The sequence below is a fragment of the Moschus berezovskii genome, chromosome 13, assembly GCF_049115385.1.
Source record: "Moschus berezovskii isolate FMDL1 chromosome 13, NW_MosBer_1.0, whole genome shotgun sequence".
In the NCBI taxonomy this organism is placed as follows: Eukaryota; Metazoa; Chordata; class Mammalia; order Artiodactyla; family Moschidae; genus Moschus; species Moschus berezovskii.
The window spans coordinates 52,227,623-52,247,645 of record NC_142472.1 but is presented as its reverse complement, the minus strand read 5'-3'; the positions used below and the strand labels follow the sequence as shown (position 1 = coordinate 52,247,645).

At 44.3% G+C, this 20,023-nt stretch overlaps 1 protein-coding gene across 2 annotated transcripts in view; it reads right to left on the bottom strand.

Annotated features, from left to right (window-relative positions):
* Positions 1 to 1,127: 1,127 nt before the first annotated feature.
* TNFRSF19 (TNF receptor superfamily member 19) overlaps positions 1,128 to 20,023 on the bottom strand; it is a 97,631-nt gene continuing 78,735 nt past the window's right edge. For both annotated transcript variants that reach the window (XM_055426382.2, XM_055426383.2), the window contains exons 6-10: positions 11,754 to 11,918; positions 11,171 to 11,296; positions 8,004 to 8,106; positions 6,219 to 6,624; positions 1,128 to 4,176 (exon numbers count right to left, since the gene is read on the bottom strand). In XM_055426382.2, the coding sequence (XP_055282357.2) occupies positions 4,144 to 4,176; positions 6,219 to 6,624; positions 8,004 to 8,106; positions 11,171 to 11,296; positions 11,754 to 11,918 (833 nt within the window). In that variant the 3' untranslated portion in view covers positions 1,128 to 4,143. The remainder of the gene's footprint in view (positions 4,177 to 6,218; positions 6,625 to 8,003; positions 8,107 to 11,170; positions 11,297 to 11,753; positions 11,919 to 20,023) is intronic.

Below are 20,023 nucleotides of genomic sequence, written 5' to 3'. Positions count from 1 at the left end.
GCTTGGATCTGAGCTGCCTTCCTTAGAGAGCTGGAGGCACCTCCAGCTGACCCTCCCCCCTGTCAGTATGGACACTGGGAAAGAGAAAAGAAGGTGATGAGTGTCCTTCCCTTATGGGGTCCACAGGGACACTGAACAGTGAGCTGAGAGAACATGGTGATACTTTAAATAACCTGTTTCTGGAAAGTGAAAGTTGCTCAGTCATGTCCGACTCTTTGCAACCCCATGGACTATACAGTCCATGGAATTCTCCAGGCCAGAATACTGGAGTGAGTAGCCCTTCCCTTCTACAGGGGATCTTCCCAACCCAGGGATCGAACCCAGGTCTCCCAAAATGCAGGCGAATTCTTTACCAGCTGAGCCATAAGGGAAGCCCAAGAATATGGGAGTGGGTAGCCTATCCCTTCTCCAGGGAATCTTCCTGACCCAGGAATCGAACCAGGGTTTCCTGCAATGCAGGCAGATTCTTTACCAACTGAGCTATCAGGGAAGCTGTTTTTTTGGAAAAGAACCTGAAAAAGAATAGATACACGTATAACTGAATCACCTTGCTGCATGCCTGAAACTAACACAACATCGTAAATCAACTCTAAGATAAAAATTAAATTCAAAAAATGAATAATCCATGTTTTGTTCAGGAAGTCTAAAGTCCTCTCAAAATCTAGGAACAGCTTTCAAAGCTTTACTGAGGGGAGGAAGAAGGGGCTGAGAAAGGAGAAGGGAAGGAGCCAAGAGGAAAGAGGCTCTCAGGTGACCACTGTTGCCCCAGGGGAGTCCCTCATCCCCCCAGCCCCACTGACCCCCAAAGAGGATGAACGGAGAATTTCTTCTTCAGACCTTCCCACTTGGTGTCACAAAACGAAGGACCAAAAAAGGAGATCATGATAAAATCTTCATACCAAAGCCTCACAGACAACTTAGAACATTTTTTAGTAGCTTGATCTGGCTCATGCCTGAGAGATGTAACCAGGTCACCGGGGAGGGTTCTAAATCCTCAGAGGTCAGAGGTCCGGAGAGGGGTTATGGGGAGGACACAATCTTAGTGAGACCCTCCATGGGGAGTAGGAGGGGAAACACAGCTTCATTCACACCATCCATCATTTTCTCACCCAGTGTGTTGACAAGAATACAAGGTAACAATTTTATTCACAAATAAAAAAAGGTCTTACAAAAGTAGTTGTGTGAGAAAACCAACATTTACAAATTCATAAATTCCAGTATGCAAAATAGTCAAGATGAGGTCTAAGTGGATGCAAGCTGACTGCCTTAAAGCAATGATGGGATTTTTCCTTTTCTATTTTTTTTTTATTAGCACAGACAACAGTGCTTGACCTAGGTAACAGCAACATGAACACTTTATCTAAAGGAGAAAAATCTATCTTGGAAAAATATATTCCATATACACAAAATCAGAAAACCCATGCCTTTCTGTGGTTGCTGTCCAATCCTCATCTCATCCTTGTTGGTGAGATTCTATGGTGCAGAAAGTAGCAAGGATTTGCACGCCCAGTCCTGTTATCACCTGATGCTGATTTCCTGGCATGCCGGCAGCTGAGTTTATCTGAGTGTTGCCAATATTCCAATGATATGAGATGCCAGCTGGACTGTCCTTTCCAGTGTTTACAAAGAGCGCAGTTTATAACATCATTGTCTGTTCCCACAGTACGTGGTAGGACAATGTCTTCATCTTGATAAAAATAACCAAGGATTTTTCAAATGTTGTATCAAATAAAATCCATTTGTAACCCTAATTTTCTCTACTGGGGATTCCCTGGTGGCTCAGTGGTGAAGAATCTGCCTGCCGAAGATCCCCTGGAGGAGGAAATAGCAACCCACTCCAGTATTCTTGCCTGGAGAATCCCCATGGATAGAGAAGCCCAGTGGACTATAGTCCATGGGGTTGCAAAGAGTCAGACAGGACTTAGCAACTAAACAACAACAATATCTCTATTGATCAAAAGTGATGTTTCAGGATTTGGAAGCAGAGTCTCTTTTCCATCAATCTTAGCTTTCTCCTGCAAGTGTTTGCCTTTGATGTTAATGAGGGCTCTACACGTGGAAGATATACTCTGGTTATAAAAAGGAACACAGCCCTGGCCTACCCTGCTGTAACAAAAGTGATGGGATTGTAGACTACAGCACATGTGGCTTAAGCTGCCGCTGCTGCTCAGTCACTTCAGTCATGTCCTGCTCTGTGCGACCCCATAGAAATCTGCATTTTCCTGGCCTTCTTGTGCTCAGATCCTAAGTACTTTGCATGAGTTTCCTAAAGGCACATCTCAGAAGAGCTGGTGCATGCCAGAGTTTAGACAAAAAAAAAAAGGAAGAGAAAAAAGGAAGTCAGTTAACTCTGGCTGGGCACCAGGTAGACGGGAAAGGCTATGCATTACCGTGAGACACTCTAATTTCCTATTTCAGTCCAAGGAACAGAGGTCACACACACAACACACCAAACCCAGGTGAGCTTGTGTCTTCTCAGGGAGCCTGAGCTGTGGAGAGGAAGGTGAGGGGTGAACCTTGTGAGAGCTCATGAATGCAAGAGAGAAAAGCACGGGGTGATAGAAATAGCAATGTCCCGGGAAAGGCAGAGTTCTAATGCTCACTTCAAACTTTTTTTTTTTTTTTGGCCGTATCATGTGGCTTGTGGGATGTTAGTTCCCTGACCAGGGATTGAACCCGGACCTTGGTGGTGAAAGTGCTGAATCCTAGCCACTGGACCGCCGGCAATTGCCTCCAATGCTCATGTGGAAGGTCAGGAGAAGATGCTGATTTTGGAGGAGCAACTCGGAAACAAAATATGTGAGCATTCTCTAACACATGGATGTTTGAAGGTTTATGTCTTTTTTAAGTGCAAATGGAACAAAGCTAATAGTCATCACTTAAAAGGCAACAGCCAGGACTGATTATGAACGTGGTAGGAAAAGAAAGAAATCCTGCTCAAATAAATTGTCTCCAGCGTGCAGAGATGAAGCCCTAAGGAGCCATCCTCTGATTCACAACCGAGCTGGGTTTGTTTCTATCTTAGCTATAGAGCAAATTCTAGTACATAAACACCAAGGCGGCAGGGGTGGATCGCCTTCATAGAAGCACCGGACTCTTCAATCCAGCGTCGCTGGGCTGTAGTGGAAACAGCTGGAGGGAGCCCTGAAACGTGCTGATCAAACGACACGACGGCGGTTACAACCCATCCACCTTGCTGTCCTTGTTCTCCTGGTCCTAATATGGAGTCTCCTAAGACGACTCAAGGCATCGTGTTTCAGTAGCATGGACACACCATGTGCTGGCATTTCTAAAGCCTTTATTATAACACACGATGCAAACAAAAGATTATTATAAATACCACTTTTCTATAGAAGAGAAAATCTGGATCTTTTGAGCTCAGTCCCAGGGACAGAAGTAGCAAATGCTTCCATATCAGTGGATTTTCGAGGAAATCTGCTAATCTAGGATGAAGATAAAGGAGCTTTTAACTCGGGGGAGGGGTTGGGTAGCCCTTTCCCAACCACATTCACTAACTCAGGCCCCTCCTGTCACTAACTCAGCTGGAGTTGATGAGACAGTGGCTGATGGAGAAGTGTCGATTCTTTAAGATTTGATCTCTTCTGATTCCCAGGTCACCATCTGATAAGCCAAGACTCAGGCAGGCCGTGTGAGGTCAATTCTAACCTCCCACGCCAGTTATTCAGATGATGAAAAGGTGACCTCCAGTACACAGAAACACTCACCCGTGAACCCATCCTACGTAAAAACTAGGTAACTGATCTGACATTGACTTTTAGTAAGAGATGTGAAATTATTTCCAGAGAGTGTGAATGAAAAGTTATACTCTGGGCCTTCAGTCTCGTCAAACCACCACATCCACCACGAAAAGAAGCATGACTGTGCTTCTGCTTCTCGTTATACCCCTAAGTTCGGAGGCTGCAAACCCGGCCCACTGCGTCTCTGAAGTTGGCCTCCCGCTCAGACGCTCCTTGTGTGGAAAAGATGCAAAGCTTGGAGGCTCCATTCCTTGAGGTTTCGGCTCATGGTGGGCCTGGCTCAGAAGCTTTAAATGACATCAGTTCAGTTCAGATTCACTTTTTTCCCCAGAAGCCATGAGAAGTCCAGATGGCACCGAGTCCACAGCAGGCTCTGCTGGACACTTCACTGAAGAAAGAAGCAAGTCCTTTCGTCCCCCTGAAATGGTGACACAAGGAGAGCTCTGAGCACAGCACCTTATGAACTGAAGCCGCTACACTGTGACTGTGAAGATGGACAGTGCTTCACTTTTCCTAATGGTGCACGTGAATTTAATGATATATGGACAGGAAGATCCTGTTACGGTGTCCAAATATCAGGCACCCACGTACTCTGGGAATAAAAATAAAGACTTCCTAACAACCCACTCATTCCATCTGGGCAAACAGCCCTTAAAAGATGAACATGAACCCCAACAAACTATATCAATGGACAATTCTTCTGCTGATTTTTAACCTGTCAAACATTTCAAGCCTGGTTCTGTGTTGTACTTCTTTAAAGAAACTATAGGCAAAGATTTTTAGGATTCTTTAGTCTATTTTTTAAAAGAACAAAGATGGTTAATGATTAGTGCCATTTTTGGTTTTTGAATTTAAAACTTCTGTGATGCTATTGGAGAAAGCTTAGAGTTTGGGAAGGACACTTCTCTCATAAATGACCTCCCTGGAACACTCATACATGTCACAGGGCAAACATCATTGGCAGGGAGCAGCCTTCAGGTGTGACCCTTGTCACAAAAAGGCAGTGACCTCACTTTGGGAGGGGCTGAGGCCTGGCCACTGCATATTATCATATGTGCGTGAAACCCTCATTTCTGCAGTCACTTTTCATCAACTTACTACTAATTTGGCGTTGATGACATATCAGATACATCTACAGTAAAAAGTTTTTTCATAAATCCGAGCAGATTATCTCGAAATAGAAATTTCTGAGGTTCTCTCAATAATAAGATAGTTCTGTCAAATATGTTGGTCAACTGATATGCTAATACCAACCATGTTAATGCTACTATGGAAGGCAAATTATACTTAATTGGTCAAGAGAGAGAGAAAAAAAGAGATTTTAATAGATTGAGAAACTAGAACCCAGGTCATCTCATATCTTTTCTACCATTCCTCCCACATTTCATGCTGACATTTAAAATGTTTGTTAAGAAACACCACCCCAAAAAGTTTTTCCTATAACTGAACAAGCTATTTCATTCCCCAAACGTCTTTGCAAGTGATGTCTCAATATCTTAGTCCTCTTCCCTTCCGGAGAGGTGTGTTGAGGGAAAATCTGACTAAATTTGAGTCACACAGACTAAGGAAGCTGCTCACTCCTACTTGCTTTATCCTGAACCGTACCTACATGGAGAAGGAGACAGCAACCCACTCCAGTATTCTTGCCTGGAGAATCCCATGGATAGAGGAGCCTGGCGGACTATAGTCCATGGGGTTGCAAGAGTCAGACACAACCGAGAGACTAAACCACCGCCACCATAACTATCTCTGTCAGACTCTGGGCGGCTTAAACCACCCACAAGAAGACTATTGCGTAAAAATACACTTTGGGGAACAAATGCATCACAAGTTAGAAATTTGATAATTTTTTAAAAAATTTCTTGCGTGCTTAGTTGTGTCCAACTCTTTGTGACTCCGTGGGTTGTAGATGTCCAGGCTCCTTGTCCATGGGATTCTCCAGGCAAGAATACTGGAATGGGTTGCCATTTCCTCTCCCAGGGGATCTTCCTAACTCAGGGATCAAACCCACGTCTCCTGCACTGGTTGGTGGATTCTTTACTACATGAGCAGCCAACTGGGATGTGCCAGGATGTACATGTCAATAAATTAAATCAGCACAGTGCACACCTTTAACTTATACAGTGTTATATGTCAATTCTATCTCCACAAAGCTGGGGAAAAAAGGGTAAATAGAGGTTAAAATATAAATGAGTGTCTGGGTAGGAATTTCAAGTTTCATTGAAAATAAAATAGAAATAAATTATTTTCAAAGGGGTGGGGTTGTTAGCACACACAAAAAAGCAACTCCTGAAATTTAATGTAAACATACTCTCCTAATACACACGAGAAGGTATGAAGGATGGAAAGACCTTCTCCCCAGGGTCCCCCACATTTTCTGGGGTCAGAGCTTGGTTCCCTCTGGGCGTCCCTGAGTCAGTACCACACCCATTCTCAGATCCACCACTGGGGGGGCCTCACCTGGGCGGGTGGCTGTGTGGTCAGGTGTGGGGCATCTCCTCGCCCCTGATCCAGCTGGTTTCCAGCAGTGAGCACGACCCGAGCCTGCACAGGCTCCAGCAGCGCGTCGCTGAGTCTCGACAAATCAGTAGTGTCTGTAAAGGTCTCCGGATGAGCTAGAACTGGCCCTGCTCCACTGACCAGACCCCGACTGCTGTCTGAGTCCAGGGAAGCCAAGCTTGTGCTCTCTGGCTCAAGAGAGTGAGCGTCTTCTCCAGGGAGCTCAGGGCAGGAGTCGCAGGAGGACACGTCGTCACCACCACCGGGACTCTGCATCAGAGGCCAGGCGTCTGAGAACTCGCCACAGACGGACCTTGACAGGGACCCGAAGAAAGCAGGAATCGCCTCCCCTGCTGGACCTGTGTTTCTGGACACATGTTCGAAAGTGTGTAAGTACTCTATCGGGAGAAAAACCTCCTATGAAGCAACACTCCAGCTACGGTTTCAAGTTTTCTAGGTGAAAGAAACTCACTGGAAAAGACCCTGATGCTGGGGAAAACTGGGGGCAAGAGGAAAAGGGGACAACAGAGGATGAGATGGTTGGATGGCATCACCGAATCAATAGACATGAGTTTGAGTAAACTCCGGGAGATGGTGAAGGACAGGGAGGCCTGGCGAGCTGCAGTCCGTGGGGTCGCAAAGAGCCAGACACGACTGAGCAACTGAACAACGTGAAATAAACAACATTTTATTGAGTCAGAATTCTCGTGCCTCCTTTTTTTTATAAACTTGCTTCAGTACAATAAGTTAAATTACTCCATTTACTATAAAATTGAATTTCTATACCTACTTCTTCTAATCAACATGTGCTGATCGCTCAGCCGTGTCCAATTCTTTGCAACCCTGAGGAGTGCAGCCTACCAGGATTTGCTGTCCATGGAATTCTCCAAGCAAGAATACTGGATAGGGTTGCCATTTCGTTATATTTATACTGAATCCAACGTCTAAAATATGGAGTGTCCTAGGTCTTCACTGAGTTTGACTACTATTCTAAAATTCTCTGGGTATGTGGCATACTAAAAACTACTTAGAGATGACAAAAGTGTTACAAATCATGAATATAAGGCAAAAATAAAATTAGCAGGATATACAGTATAAAGAATGTTGCATTGGCTCTCAGTAACCCTGAGAGACTTACCTAATTCTTTCCAAAGTCCCACCCTCTTAAATGTCTGCCACTGCTGCTAAGTCACTTCAGTCGTGTCCGACTCTGTGCGACCCCATAGACGGCAGCCCACCAGGCTCCCCCGTCCCTGGGATTCTCCAGGCAAGAACACTGGAGTGGATGGCCATTTCCTTCTCCAATGCATGAAAGTGGAAAGTGAAAAGTGAAAGTGAAGTCGCTCAGTCGTATGCGACTCTTAGCGACCCCATGGACTGCAGCCCACCAGGCTCCTCCATCCATTGGATTTTCCAGGCGAGAGTACTGGAGTGGGGTGCCATCGCCTTCTCCACTTAAATGTCTAGAATGTCATTAATACATACTAAGAAAGTGATGTCCCCATAGTTTTACATGAAATGAAAATAAGTAGGATGTATATTTACACAAGGGAATATGAAATTACATTGGTTAAAAACACCACTTTGGGACTTCCCTGGTGGTCTAGTGGCTGCAGCTCCGAGCTCCCAATGCCGGGGCCGGGTCTGATCCCGGATCAGGGAACCAGATCCCATGTGCTGCGACTAAGACCCAGCGCCGCCAAGCAATTAAATAAAGAGATATTTCACAGAGACCCGCCCACTTACCTGTCCTGGAGGGGGGCCGTGCAATGCCCCCGACAGCCAGGACGGTCCCGGCCGACGCCGCAGGCCCCACCGCAGCACCGGGACGGGACGAGGTGGACGGGCCCTAGGAAAGTCGGAGGGCTTGTTACATTGCTTCAACACTGCACCTGAACATTTAGCTGTTCCCCTTTGGGTGATTTCTGAGGGGGATGGGCCATGAGGTTTAATTTTTTTCTCTTGTCTCTTAAAAAATGATGAGCCACTTCTATGAAGGACCTGGAGATGGGCAGCAGGAGGTGGTCTCCAGGGGCTGGAGGTAGGAAGATGGGGCTTTCTTGTGTGGGGTGAGGACAGTGTTCTGGGGACGGTGGTGGTGAACGTGCTTAATGTCCCCGAACTGCTCACCGGTAAACTTCATGTGATGTCAATTTCACTGCAATGAAAATAATACTCAAAAGGCACTAAGAGAGGGGAAATGAAATGAGCCTTTCATACATGGCTGATGAGGGCAGGAGGGACAGTGTTTCTGCGAGCAGGCAGGGCGATGCTGGGCAGAACACGAATGTCCATAGCCTTTAACTCAACACACATTCACACTTTGTTTTTCACTGCTAGGAACGTAGCTAAAGAAATAACTATCTATGTGCATGCAACTTTACTAACTACTCTGTTCACTGAAGCAGTATGTATATTATTTTTGATTACGAAGACAATACACATTCATTGAAGAAAAACTTTAAAAATAGAGAGATTAGATCAGAAATTGAAAAATAAATCTTTCCCAATTCTATACACTGCAAAACACTGTCCACATTTCTGAAAAGCTTTCTAGACTCCTCTCTCAATGCGTACAGACATACGTAAATCTGATTTTATAAACCATAAACACAGTAAAGCATACTGACAAATGCAAAGACACACACATATTAATATACAGAGAAAGGTTTGAGGAAATTATATATTAATACACAAACACACACACATCCAAAATTTCCATGATGAATTATTTCTTTTCTTTTATCAAAAGAAAAAAAAGATGATGAAACCATTTCCCTTTTAAAAATGAAAGTTAACCACTGAGATGCAGCAGCAAGCTGTGCTGAGAGGGATGGCCGCCTGGCCTGCAGCTGATTCTATCCGGAAGCAGCCCTCATCTCGCGCGGCCATGATCACGGGGATGCGCCTGGATCCACCACCAGTCATTTCAGCAAGTCACCCTCACTGTGGGACATTTCAAATTTATTCAAAGAAAGGCACCGCCATTCCTTATAGAAATGGCTGGTTCTAGTGCTCCAGCTGGAAAATACAAGATGAGCCTGGAACTTCTTTCTGAGCCAGAAAATAGGAGAGAAGCTAAAAGGATAATAAAGCTATATCCAAATGACGCCTGAGCAGAGTGAAGGGGCTCCCTCTGGCCAAACCTGGGAAAATCTGAGCCTCAAAATAAATAATGATCACAAAGGACCGTCACCCCTTTATCAGGGACACTGCATCCATGGTAATTAAAGGAAAGAATAAATGGAGAAGAAGGGAAGTTCTTGCTTACCTAGGAAGTCAACTAATAAATGCAGATAGTAGTGGTCAGTGGAGAAAGAATTGTGCTAAAAATGCCTTATTTCCCATATTAGACTGAAAAGCTGAACCCTTCGATGTCTTGAAATGAAAGATCAGTTACAAGAGGACCAGCCATCCAATTGGGAAACACTGAACCTCACGGTCGGTTGGAGGAGACGACACGCTGCTAGGTGCTGTGTCCACAGGTGCAGGGGACACACAGGAGGAGGAGGGAGCGGGCAGAGGGCAGGCTTCTGGAAGGGCTGCGGCCACCTTGATTATGCCCTGCAGAGGAGGTGAGGTCGTGGGGATGGGGCAGGAAGTTAAGCATAAGCTAGTGTTCCTTTGCCGACTTTTGCCCATGTTAGAAACCTCAGTCCACCTGAATGACAGGCGGACCTGGCTGTATCGTGCCTGACAATTACTGCTTCTTCCCGCAGTGCAGGTCTGTGGCAGTCCCGAGTCTCACAACCTAGGGCCACTATTGTTCCTACACTGTCTGCTCTCTCTCTGGGTCTCTGTGTCCCATTTTGGTAATTCTCACAGTATTTCAATCTTTTTCATTATTATTATATTTGTTATGATGGTCTGTGCTCAGGGGACCTTGATGTGACTATTGTAGTATGACTCACTGAAGGCTCAGATGATGGTTAGCATTTTTCAGCAATGAATTATTTTTAAATTAAGGTGTATGTTATTTTTTAGGACATGATGCTATTGCGCACTTAATATACTACATAAAGACAATGTTATATGCACTGGGGAACCCAGAATGTCCCATGACTTACTTTATTGCAATATTCTCTTTACTGCAGTGGTCTGGAACCAAACCCCAGTGTCTCTGGGGTCTGCCTGGACTTCCCTTAACTTCCATCTCTGTCAATAATCCCAGAAGCAACACTGGTTTGTGGAAAACCCTGTCACAGGTCTCCCTCCTCCCTCTTCTGTAAGAAATCCAGGGCTTCCCTGGTGGCTCAGTGGTAAAGAATCACCTGTCAATGCAGGAGAGATGGGTTTGATCCCTGGTCTGGGAAGATCCCACATGCCACGGAGCTACTAAGCCTGTTCCCCCCGACTACTGAGCCTGTGCGCTAGAGCCTGGGGGCCCCAACTTCTGAAGCCCATGAGCCCTAGAGTCATTGCTTCACAACAAGAGAAGCCAATGCAATGAGAAGCCCGCACACTACAAAGGAGAGATTAACCCTCGCTCGCCACAACCAGGGAAAAGCCCACCCCGCAACCAAGACCCAGCACAGCCAAGAATAAATAAATCAACTAGTTAAAAGAAAAAGAAATCCAGAAAGACTCTAAGACAGCCATGTGCAGCTTCACTTTGAACCCACCAGACAAGAAAGGAGACAGACAACCCTACTCTACAAAAGGCTCACATTACTTTAAATCAATTGACACCAAAATGAAGGCAAACATGTTTTAAAAGTTACTGAGAAATCCTAGAATTTTAATGAGATGCTTCTTTTCTAGTTGATATTAATACTTAAGACGCACAACACCCCAAACCTCTGGGGACGAGGGAGAATGACTGAACTCAATTAGCTTTAACTGGAAAACAGAGCAGGAGTGCTCTTTGCGGCCTCGGGCCTGTGTTCCTAGTGGACCCCAAGCTCTGAACTTACCGCAGGTCTGCGCCGAGTCCCGCAGGCGCTGACAGCAGGCGCGGGGCGCAGGGGCGCTGAGCCGAGGTCTGTCGAAACAGGACAGCTCAGAGCCGTTGTACTGCAGGTCCTGTGCCCTCAGGGACCCTGCGGAAGCCGAGAACTCGGTCAGCGAGACAAGTTCCCCAGGGGAAGCCCGGGAACATCACAGCGTGACCAGAACCACCCCAGCTTCTGCAGTTTGGGAGGAAAGGACAGCTGTGGTTCACATTTTAAAATACTTCTTCTTACAAAAAGGCAGAGAAAGGAAACAATCGGTCAAGAAAGCTCGAGATGGGGGTCCCTTGTGTTGCCAGAACTTAGAACGAACTGTGTTTCTGTGGAGGGTGGGGGCGGCCCTGCCTCCTCAGGCCCCTGTGAGGTGATGCCATGCCTCGGCCGCACCCTTAGCGCCTCCCCTGGGAGGCCTGCTTGCACGTGTTCTCTGTCCCCATGGCTGCAGCCAGACGCTCCTCTGAGGCCCTCGTTGGACACTTGGAGGACAATGATGATGATCAACACCCTTCAGCAGGATGCCAAGACACAGCAAGCGCTCAGGACTTACAGCTCGGCTTCTTCTCCACGAATTGCCGCTTACAGTAGATGACACAGAGGACGAGCAGGGCCAGCAGCACGGTGGCCAGGGCGCTGCAGATGACGGCCGCCAGGGCCGTGTCCCGCGGGCTGGAGGCCGTGGACGGGATCCTCACCAGGTTGACCTTGCTGGTACCTGAAAACCATGGGAATGGAATTCTCACATCCTCACCACCCAGGAGACTCAGATGTGCACACCGCATGCGGGGTCCCCTGCAGGGCCCTTCGTGCAACATCAGTGAGACCCCAGAAGCCGGGCTGAGGAGGGAAGGTGTGCGAGGCGGCTCACACACTCCCTCCACCCGGGACATGGCTGGAATGTTGCACTTCCACCTGCAGCTCTCCTGTGTTTCCACAGCAGCAACCATGTGCCACCCCGACACACATGTCCTCAGGCCCACCAGACCAGACTGTCTGCCAGATGGGGGTCTGTCATCATGTTCTGTCTCCCCAGCACCCGGCAGCATAGGGCACAGAGCAAGCACTTAATATTCTGCAAATTGGAATTAAGACTCTCCACAGTTTTAAGCAGGCTGAACTGAGGTGTGCTCTGGAAGGCAACTTTAGGGGCAAATAAGGAACTGGGTTATTCACAACCTCACTGTGGACCCCCACGTTCTGAGACAGTGAACATTATTATTATACTTTATTTTAACACTGACGCTGTTACAGTACTGAATAACACCCATGTTTTGGAGGAAAAAAAGCTAACACCACCATGACCTCACACTGACAATACATCTCTGTCTGGATGGAGCTTGTTTTGAGGGCCTGTTCACCTGTGTGGCTACCGCTGACCGTGATAGACTCAGCAGCTCTAGAGTCGCCGGGCTGCCACCAGCATCTGAGCTGTGAGGCGCTAAATCCCACCTGGAACACCTGGGACTTTCCCCCTGTCCCTCGCCACACAGGACCACCCTATCCTCACCCCTAAATTCAGGTTTGCACTGTGGCTGGGTTTCCCTGGCCATGATCCCCAAGGCCAGAGCCACAGAGAAACATCAGGGTTGAGATACTGAACCATAAAAACATGACAGCCGGAACAAAAATAAGAACGATCATTTGGGGATGTTGAGTCTTGGTGTATCTGGGCTCCATGACTATGGGCCACCCTGATACGTGTTTCTCATTGTCACTGGGAAAGGCACAAATACCATATGACTTGGACCTGGATGAATAAGAATCATAATCCAATCATACCTTTTAAAGGATATTTGTTGGCAAATATGTTTAATACTCATAAAAAAATTGCTTCTAGTTATGCAGACATAATGTCACAATCAAATGGCACACATTCGATGTTCACCACACAGCAAGTTAAAAAGATCAGAACATCAACATTATACCTTGGACCTGATAGAGATGAAACCTAAATCCGAAACATCCTCTATAAGTGGGCAAGTTCATGAGAGGATGTATGAATATAAACAAACACAGCTGTGTAAATAGTGACAAATAAACACACGAATAGGAATTTATCTCTAATGCAAGTAAAAGTGTGGGCTACAATGAATGGTAAGTAACTTGGGAAACTTGAGTATTGCTTATTGCAACCAAACCGTGAGGTTGATTCATGTTTGTGAGAAAATGGTTTACTTCAGCGTGAGACTGGGCCCTGTAGCTTAAGTTTTCCGTCAAGTAACCAAGCTCCAGTCAACACTAGGCTTTGGCAAATCTGTCATCAAAATGAGACAGCTTGAGAACTAGACACTGGCCTTCAGATTCTCTCTGGTGGACCACCTGTCCAGTTGTTGATGTTCAGTCACTAAGTCGTGTCTGACTCTGTAACCCCACGGACTGCAGTGCACCAGGCCTCCCAGTCCTTCACTGTCTCCTGGAGTTTGCTCAAACTCATGTCCATTGTAAATTAACCAAAGGAGCCAGAAAAGTCGGCCAGGCTCCTCTGTCCACGGGATTCTCCAGGCAAGAATACTGGACTGAGCTGCCATGCCCTCCTCCAGGGGATCTTCCCAAACCAGGGATCGAACCCTCATCTCTAATGTCTCCTGGATTGGCAAGCAGGTTTCTTACCACTAGCACCACCTGGAAAAACCAAAGAGTCAGACACGACTAAACAATTTGAGCACTCCCTGAAACGACACAGGGAGATGGAAAAAATGACGAGATTATTTAGAGATCTGCTAACAACAGGAGACCTTGAATATCTTTGGTAGAAAATCATCCAAATTACCATCAACCTTATCGCAGAGACCACACATCAAATACCTGCAGAGGACTGGCCCCGTGTCGCCCACCTTCAAAATGTCATGACAATCCTCCACAGCAAGGGTCTTATAGATGAAGGTGTCTCTACAAATCTAGAAATGGGTTTTCACTTAAACAACCATCAGGCGGTTGAATCAAGATTTAGGCCTGATCTGTCCAACTCTAAAATATATGCTCTTAATAAAAAATCATGCTATATTCCTCCCAACATTCCAACAGTATTGTTTACAGAAAAAAAAAAAAAACAAGAGTGTGAAAGACTATTATTCAAATTTTGTACAGACCAGTAAATCCTAGTTAATTAGCTAATATATACAATACGACTTGACCTAATTTAAAATACAAACAGAGCTTCACAAGTCCAATCTCTCTTATCCCCAAGATTAAAGAGGCTATTGCGTTTAATCGCAGTGAAAAAGAACATATGACTCTTTAAATTTATTTTTAAAAAACGTTCTTGTTAAGGTCTATATAGTATAACTGCTAAGCTAAGTCACTTCAGTCGTGTCCGACTCTGTGCGACCCCACTGATGGCAGCCCACCAGGCTCCCCCATCCCTGGGATTCTCCAGGCAAGAACACTGGAGTGGGTTGCCATTTCCTTCTCCAATAGTATAACTAGATGAGTATTAAACAGAGTAGGGAAGGATATGAACTGTCTTATGTGAACTAATTATGCTATCTGTCTGGGCTTCCATGTTTAAGATTTCACTAACACATTGTGTTTTCATCAGAGAGTTCACAGAAGAAAATTAAACATCAGGTTGCATGCTATGTGACATGGAAGCTCCAACATAATCGGACATGTAAACATTTTCACTTGTTGGTGGCTGTGTTTTGTCATGAGTAATTCAAGTGACAATTAGTTCTGGAAGATAAACAGACATTCTCTAATAATTTTCAGTAACATGTTTATCTTTGACTTGCATATTTTTTTCAAGTAAACAACAAATCAATTCATTATTTTCTGTGCTCTTTCATCACCACAACCACCACCAGGAAAACTCATGTTGAGTATCTGTATAACAAGACCAGAACGTGACGGATCGATTTCTAGCTATGTTCTTTAATCAAAAAATATATTAACAAAGAGCATTTTGCAATCTTAACTGAGGCAAGGATACAGGGCTGGAGTGTAAGCTTTATCTTGTTCATCCAAACTGGTTAAACAAAAATATCTACGGTAACACTCAACATATGAATTCCAGATGTAACACAGAACAGTCTGCCAATAAACAAAATAGTTGGATTTTTTTTAAAGTCCATTTTATACCAAGCTCTCTGACACTGGATGTAATGTCATGTAAAAGAGTGAGTCTTAATCATTTTACTTATTTTTCATTTTAAACTTTGGTCTTTGAACAATGTGGTTTGTTTTTCGATACTGATAATAAACATTGTTGGAAAAGGAGAGCTTCCTTCTGCACAGGGAAAAAAAGATTTTAAACTGGATTAATTCTTTCACTGTGGTGAAATATGCATAACATAAACTTTACCCTTAGTGACACTGAGTACATTCACAATGTTATATAACCATCACCACTAGAGGGGAAACCCCCACCCAACCCATGAAGTAGGCATGCCCCATCCCCTATTTCCCCACCACCACATCCTGGCAAGCACTAATTTGCTGTGTGTCTGAATTTGCCTATTCTGGATATTTCCTATAAAAGGAACCATAAAATGTTACATGACCTTCTGTGTCTGTCTTCTTTCACTTAGCAGAAAGTTTTCGAGGTCATCTATATCAGCATGCAACAGAACTTCATTCCTTTTTACGACTGAATAACATTTCATTGGATGGATGGACCATGTTTTGTTTATTTGTTCATCAGATGGTGGACATCTGAGTTGTCTCCACCTTTTGGTTATTGTGAATAATGTTGCTGTGAACGTCCATGTTCAATCTTTCTCCATACACTTTTAAACTTTTCACAAAGATACACACAATGGCTCTGCATGCTATCAAAAGGTATATATTAGTGTTCTTTCACTAAGGCATTATATTAGTCAGTCACTCACATGCTTAACATCATTACCCTAGAGCATTACGTTAATTAATGAGTCAGGAAAAAAAAAAAAACAATTCCTGAACAAACCAAGAGAAGAGTGGAGGGAGACAGTGCCAGAGAAGCTAGTCAGGATCAGTACTTGTAGGAATTTAAACCATAGTGAGGGGCTTGAATTCTATTCTAAGAATAATAGGAAGTACTCAACAACTGCAGAATATGCAGTCTTCTTTAAAAAGACTAAAATCATACAAAGTGTTTTTTCCAACCACAAATGAATTAAACTAGAAATCAGTAACAGAAGAAAAACTGGTAAGTTCAAAGATATGCAGAAGATAAATAATCTACTCTTAAATAATCAATGGGTCAAAGAAGAAATCACAAAGGAAATTAGAAAACACTTTGAGATGAATAAGAATAAAAAACAAAATATCAAAACTTATGGGATACAGCAAGAGACGTGTTTAGAGGGAAATTCATAGCAGTAAATATCTATACTAAAAAAGATCTAAAATCGACAATCTAATGTTTAACTTTATTACATTAGAAAAATAAGAGTAAACTAAACCAAAAGCTAGCAGATGGAAGGAAATGATAAAGATTAGCACAGAGACAAATAAATAGAGAAAAACTACAGAGAGAAGCAATAAAACTGAAAGTTAGTTCTTTGAAAAGATCAACAAAATTGACGAAACTTAGATTGACAGAGGAGAAAAGGGAGAAGACTCGAGTAAGTAGATTGACAGAGGAGAAAAGGGAGAAGACTCGAGTAAGTAAAATCAGCAATGAAGGAGCAGACATTGCTATGGACTTTACAGAAATAAAAAGGTTATAAGCGAACACCATGAACAAAGGTATCACAAATTGGATAACTAGATAAAAAAGACATTCTTAGAAATACACAAGCCAATGAAACTGACATAGAAGAGACAGAAAATCAAAACAGACCACAACAAAGAGATGGACTCAGTCATTAAAAACCTCCTGACAAAGGGAAGCCCAGAACCAGATGCCTTCATGTGAATTCTGCCAAATAGTTAAAGAAAAATTAATACCAATCCTTCTCAAACTCTTGCAAAAAGTGAAGAGGAAAGAATACATCCTAACTCATTCTATGAGGCTAATATTATCCTGATACCAAAGCCAGAAAAAGGCACTATAAGGGGAGAAAACTACAGATCAAGATTTCTGACAAGTACAGATGCAAAAACCCTCAACAAAAACGTACCAAATGAAAGTCAGTGCATATTCAAGGATTAAACATCACAGCCAAGTGGGATTCATCCCAGGAAGGCAATGATGATGGCTCATACCAAAATCAACGTAACCTGTGATAAAAAAAAATGAAAGGGACAAAAAAACCACACTAATCGTCTCAATTATGCTTTAAAAAGCACTTCCCTGGTAGCTCAGAAGGTAAAGAATCCACCTGTGCAGAAGACTTGGGTTCAATCCCTGGGTCGAGAAGATCCTTTGGAGAAGGAGATGGCAACCCACTCCAGGATTCTTGCCTGGAGAATCCCATGGACAGAGAAGCCTGGTGGGCTACAGTCTATAGGGTCACAAAGAGTCGGACATGACTGAGCAACTAAACAACAATGGGCCCACAGCGGACAGCAATGCTTAAAAAGCACTTGACAAAACCCAACATCCTTTTATAATAAAAGCACTCAATACACTAGTAGGCATCCTTGCGAGTGCCCGCCCTGAGCCAGCGGTTCTCCGCACACCCAGCGAGATGTGCATGTGCCTTTGGGGCAGGTGTGGGCAGTGGTGGTGGGCAGGCTTGGACTGGGCTACTGCTGCAGGTTTTGCTCCCACCCAGGCAGATTTGTTCAAATCAGACAACTCTGAGAACTCCCAGGACACCACGGCTGCCCCCAGTTCCACCACCACCACCAGGCCAGTGGCAGCGGTCTGCAGTCAACAGCTGGTCTCCTGGGGATCTTCTCCTCCCTTCCACATCTCTGCTGTTAGAAGACTCGGGCCAGGAATCTTCGCCACTCCCCATCCTGTAAGCCCAACCCGAATGGCATCTAGATGTCCAGTGTGGTGATGATGAAGCAGGTCGTTACTGAATCTGCTAGTTTCACACCTTACATTACTGACACACAAATGTTGGGGATCCCAAGTTTGACTGGCTTGAAGAGCATGATGAATACCAATACTAAATGTGCTAGAGTGGCATGTACAAGATGGAGACAGGCAACTTTCAAAATTACTTAAGATATGATTCGCTTCTGTTGTTGTTCTTCAGTTGCTAAGTCGTGTCTGACTCTGCAACCCCATGGACTGCAGCACGCCAGGCTTCCTTGTCCTCCACTATCTCCTGGAGTTGACTCAAGTTCATGTCCACTGAATCAGTGATGCTATCTAACCATCTCATCCTCTGCCACCCCTTTCTCCTTTTGCCTTCAGTCTTTCCCAGCATCAAGGTCTTTTCTGATAAGCTGGCTCTTCGCATCGGTGGCCAAAGTATTAGCACTTCAGCTTCAGCATCAGTCCTTCCAATAAATATTCAGGGTTGATTCCCTTTAGGATTGACTGGTTTGATCTTCTTTCAATTCAAGGGACTCTCCAATCTTCTCTTAAATGTGCCTTAATCAATATGGACATTCTAAACTCTACCTTAAAAATGAGAAAACATAGGGTAAAATCTTCACGACCTTGGATTTGGCAATGGTTCCTTAAATATGGGCTTCCCTGGTGGCTTAGATGGTAAAGAATCTGCCTGCAGTGGGGAAGAATGGGGTTCTATTCCTCGTTCGGGCTGGAGAAGGGCATGGCAACCATTCCAGTATTCCTGCCTGGAGGATCCCCATGAACAGACGAGTCTGGTGGGTTACAGTCTCTGGGGTCACAAAGAGTCCAACATGACTGAGCAACTAACACTTTCACTTTCATACAACTGAAGATCAGAAAAACAAACCATCTGATCAAAATGAAACTAAAATGTGATTTTGAAATACAATATCACTAAGTAAAATAAGAGGAGCAAAACTCAACGGGAGTTTACAACAAAACAGTAATCAAGATATAAGCAAGATTTTATTCATCAAGAAGCAAGATTATTTAAATTAATCAAGAAGCAAGATTATTTAAATTAATCAAGAAGCAAGATTATTTAATTAAGAAAGCATCATTTTTCAGATGAATGGTAAAAAGGATTATATGAGGATTTGTATCTTTTTCTTTTTAAAAAAGGAATCATTCTGACCTTACTTTTGAAGTTTCACCCAAACTATTCAACTTGATGTCTCTGTTTACCAGAATCTGAGCCTGGTAAGCACTGGCCAGACCACCTTCTTACAACTGGATCTGGGGCAGCCAGTTGTGTGCAAGTAAAACCAAAAGTTCATCTTGTCAGGCTGCTTTTCAAACATGCTCTGAGTGCTGAGTTTCCAAGCTAATGCCCTAAACTGTGTGTTTTTTTTTAAATTTATTTTCCTTTTTGAACTTAAGAGCATATCAAAAACAGTATGGCTAGGCAAACATTTTTCCTTTGTTGAGCAATGCTGTAACATCTGTTTATAAACACAGAACTTCTGAGCTTGATTCCTTCTTTCAAGTTCCCTCTCGGGCACTACCCCAGTTACTAGTCCTTTCATGATTTAAACTCAAGTGAATCAAGGCAGAACCCCGAGGCGGCCTCCACTCTGCTTTCTTTTAATACTAATACAGATGATTCATAAATACAGTTCTATTATAAGCAGAGCCGGCTTCTGAGAAGTAAACTTTTGTGTCTCTGCTTCCCAATTGCTCAAGTTGGGTGAATCACCAAGGATAAATAAAGCAATATGTAAAAGCCGCAAGGCTACGGAACCAAAGAAACCCGGGGTACCCCACGATGTCAGGATGGGTCCCTGATTATGAGACTATGGGATGGTGGCTCCCCAGGTTGCTGAGAGCAGGAGAGCGAAAGACTCCCACGGAGGACTTCTGAGCCCTCACTCCATCTGCCATTCTGCCTCCATCAATTTCTGTTTCCCTCTTGGGCTGCCTGCCCA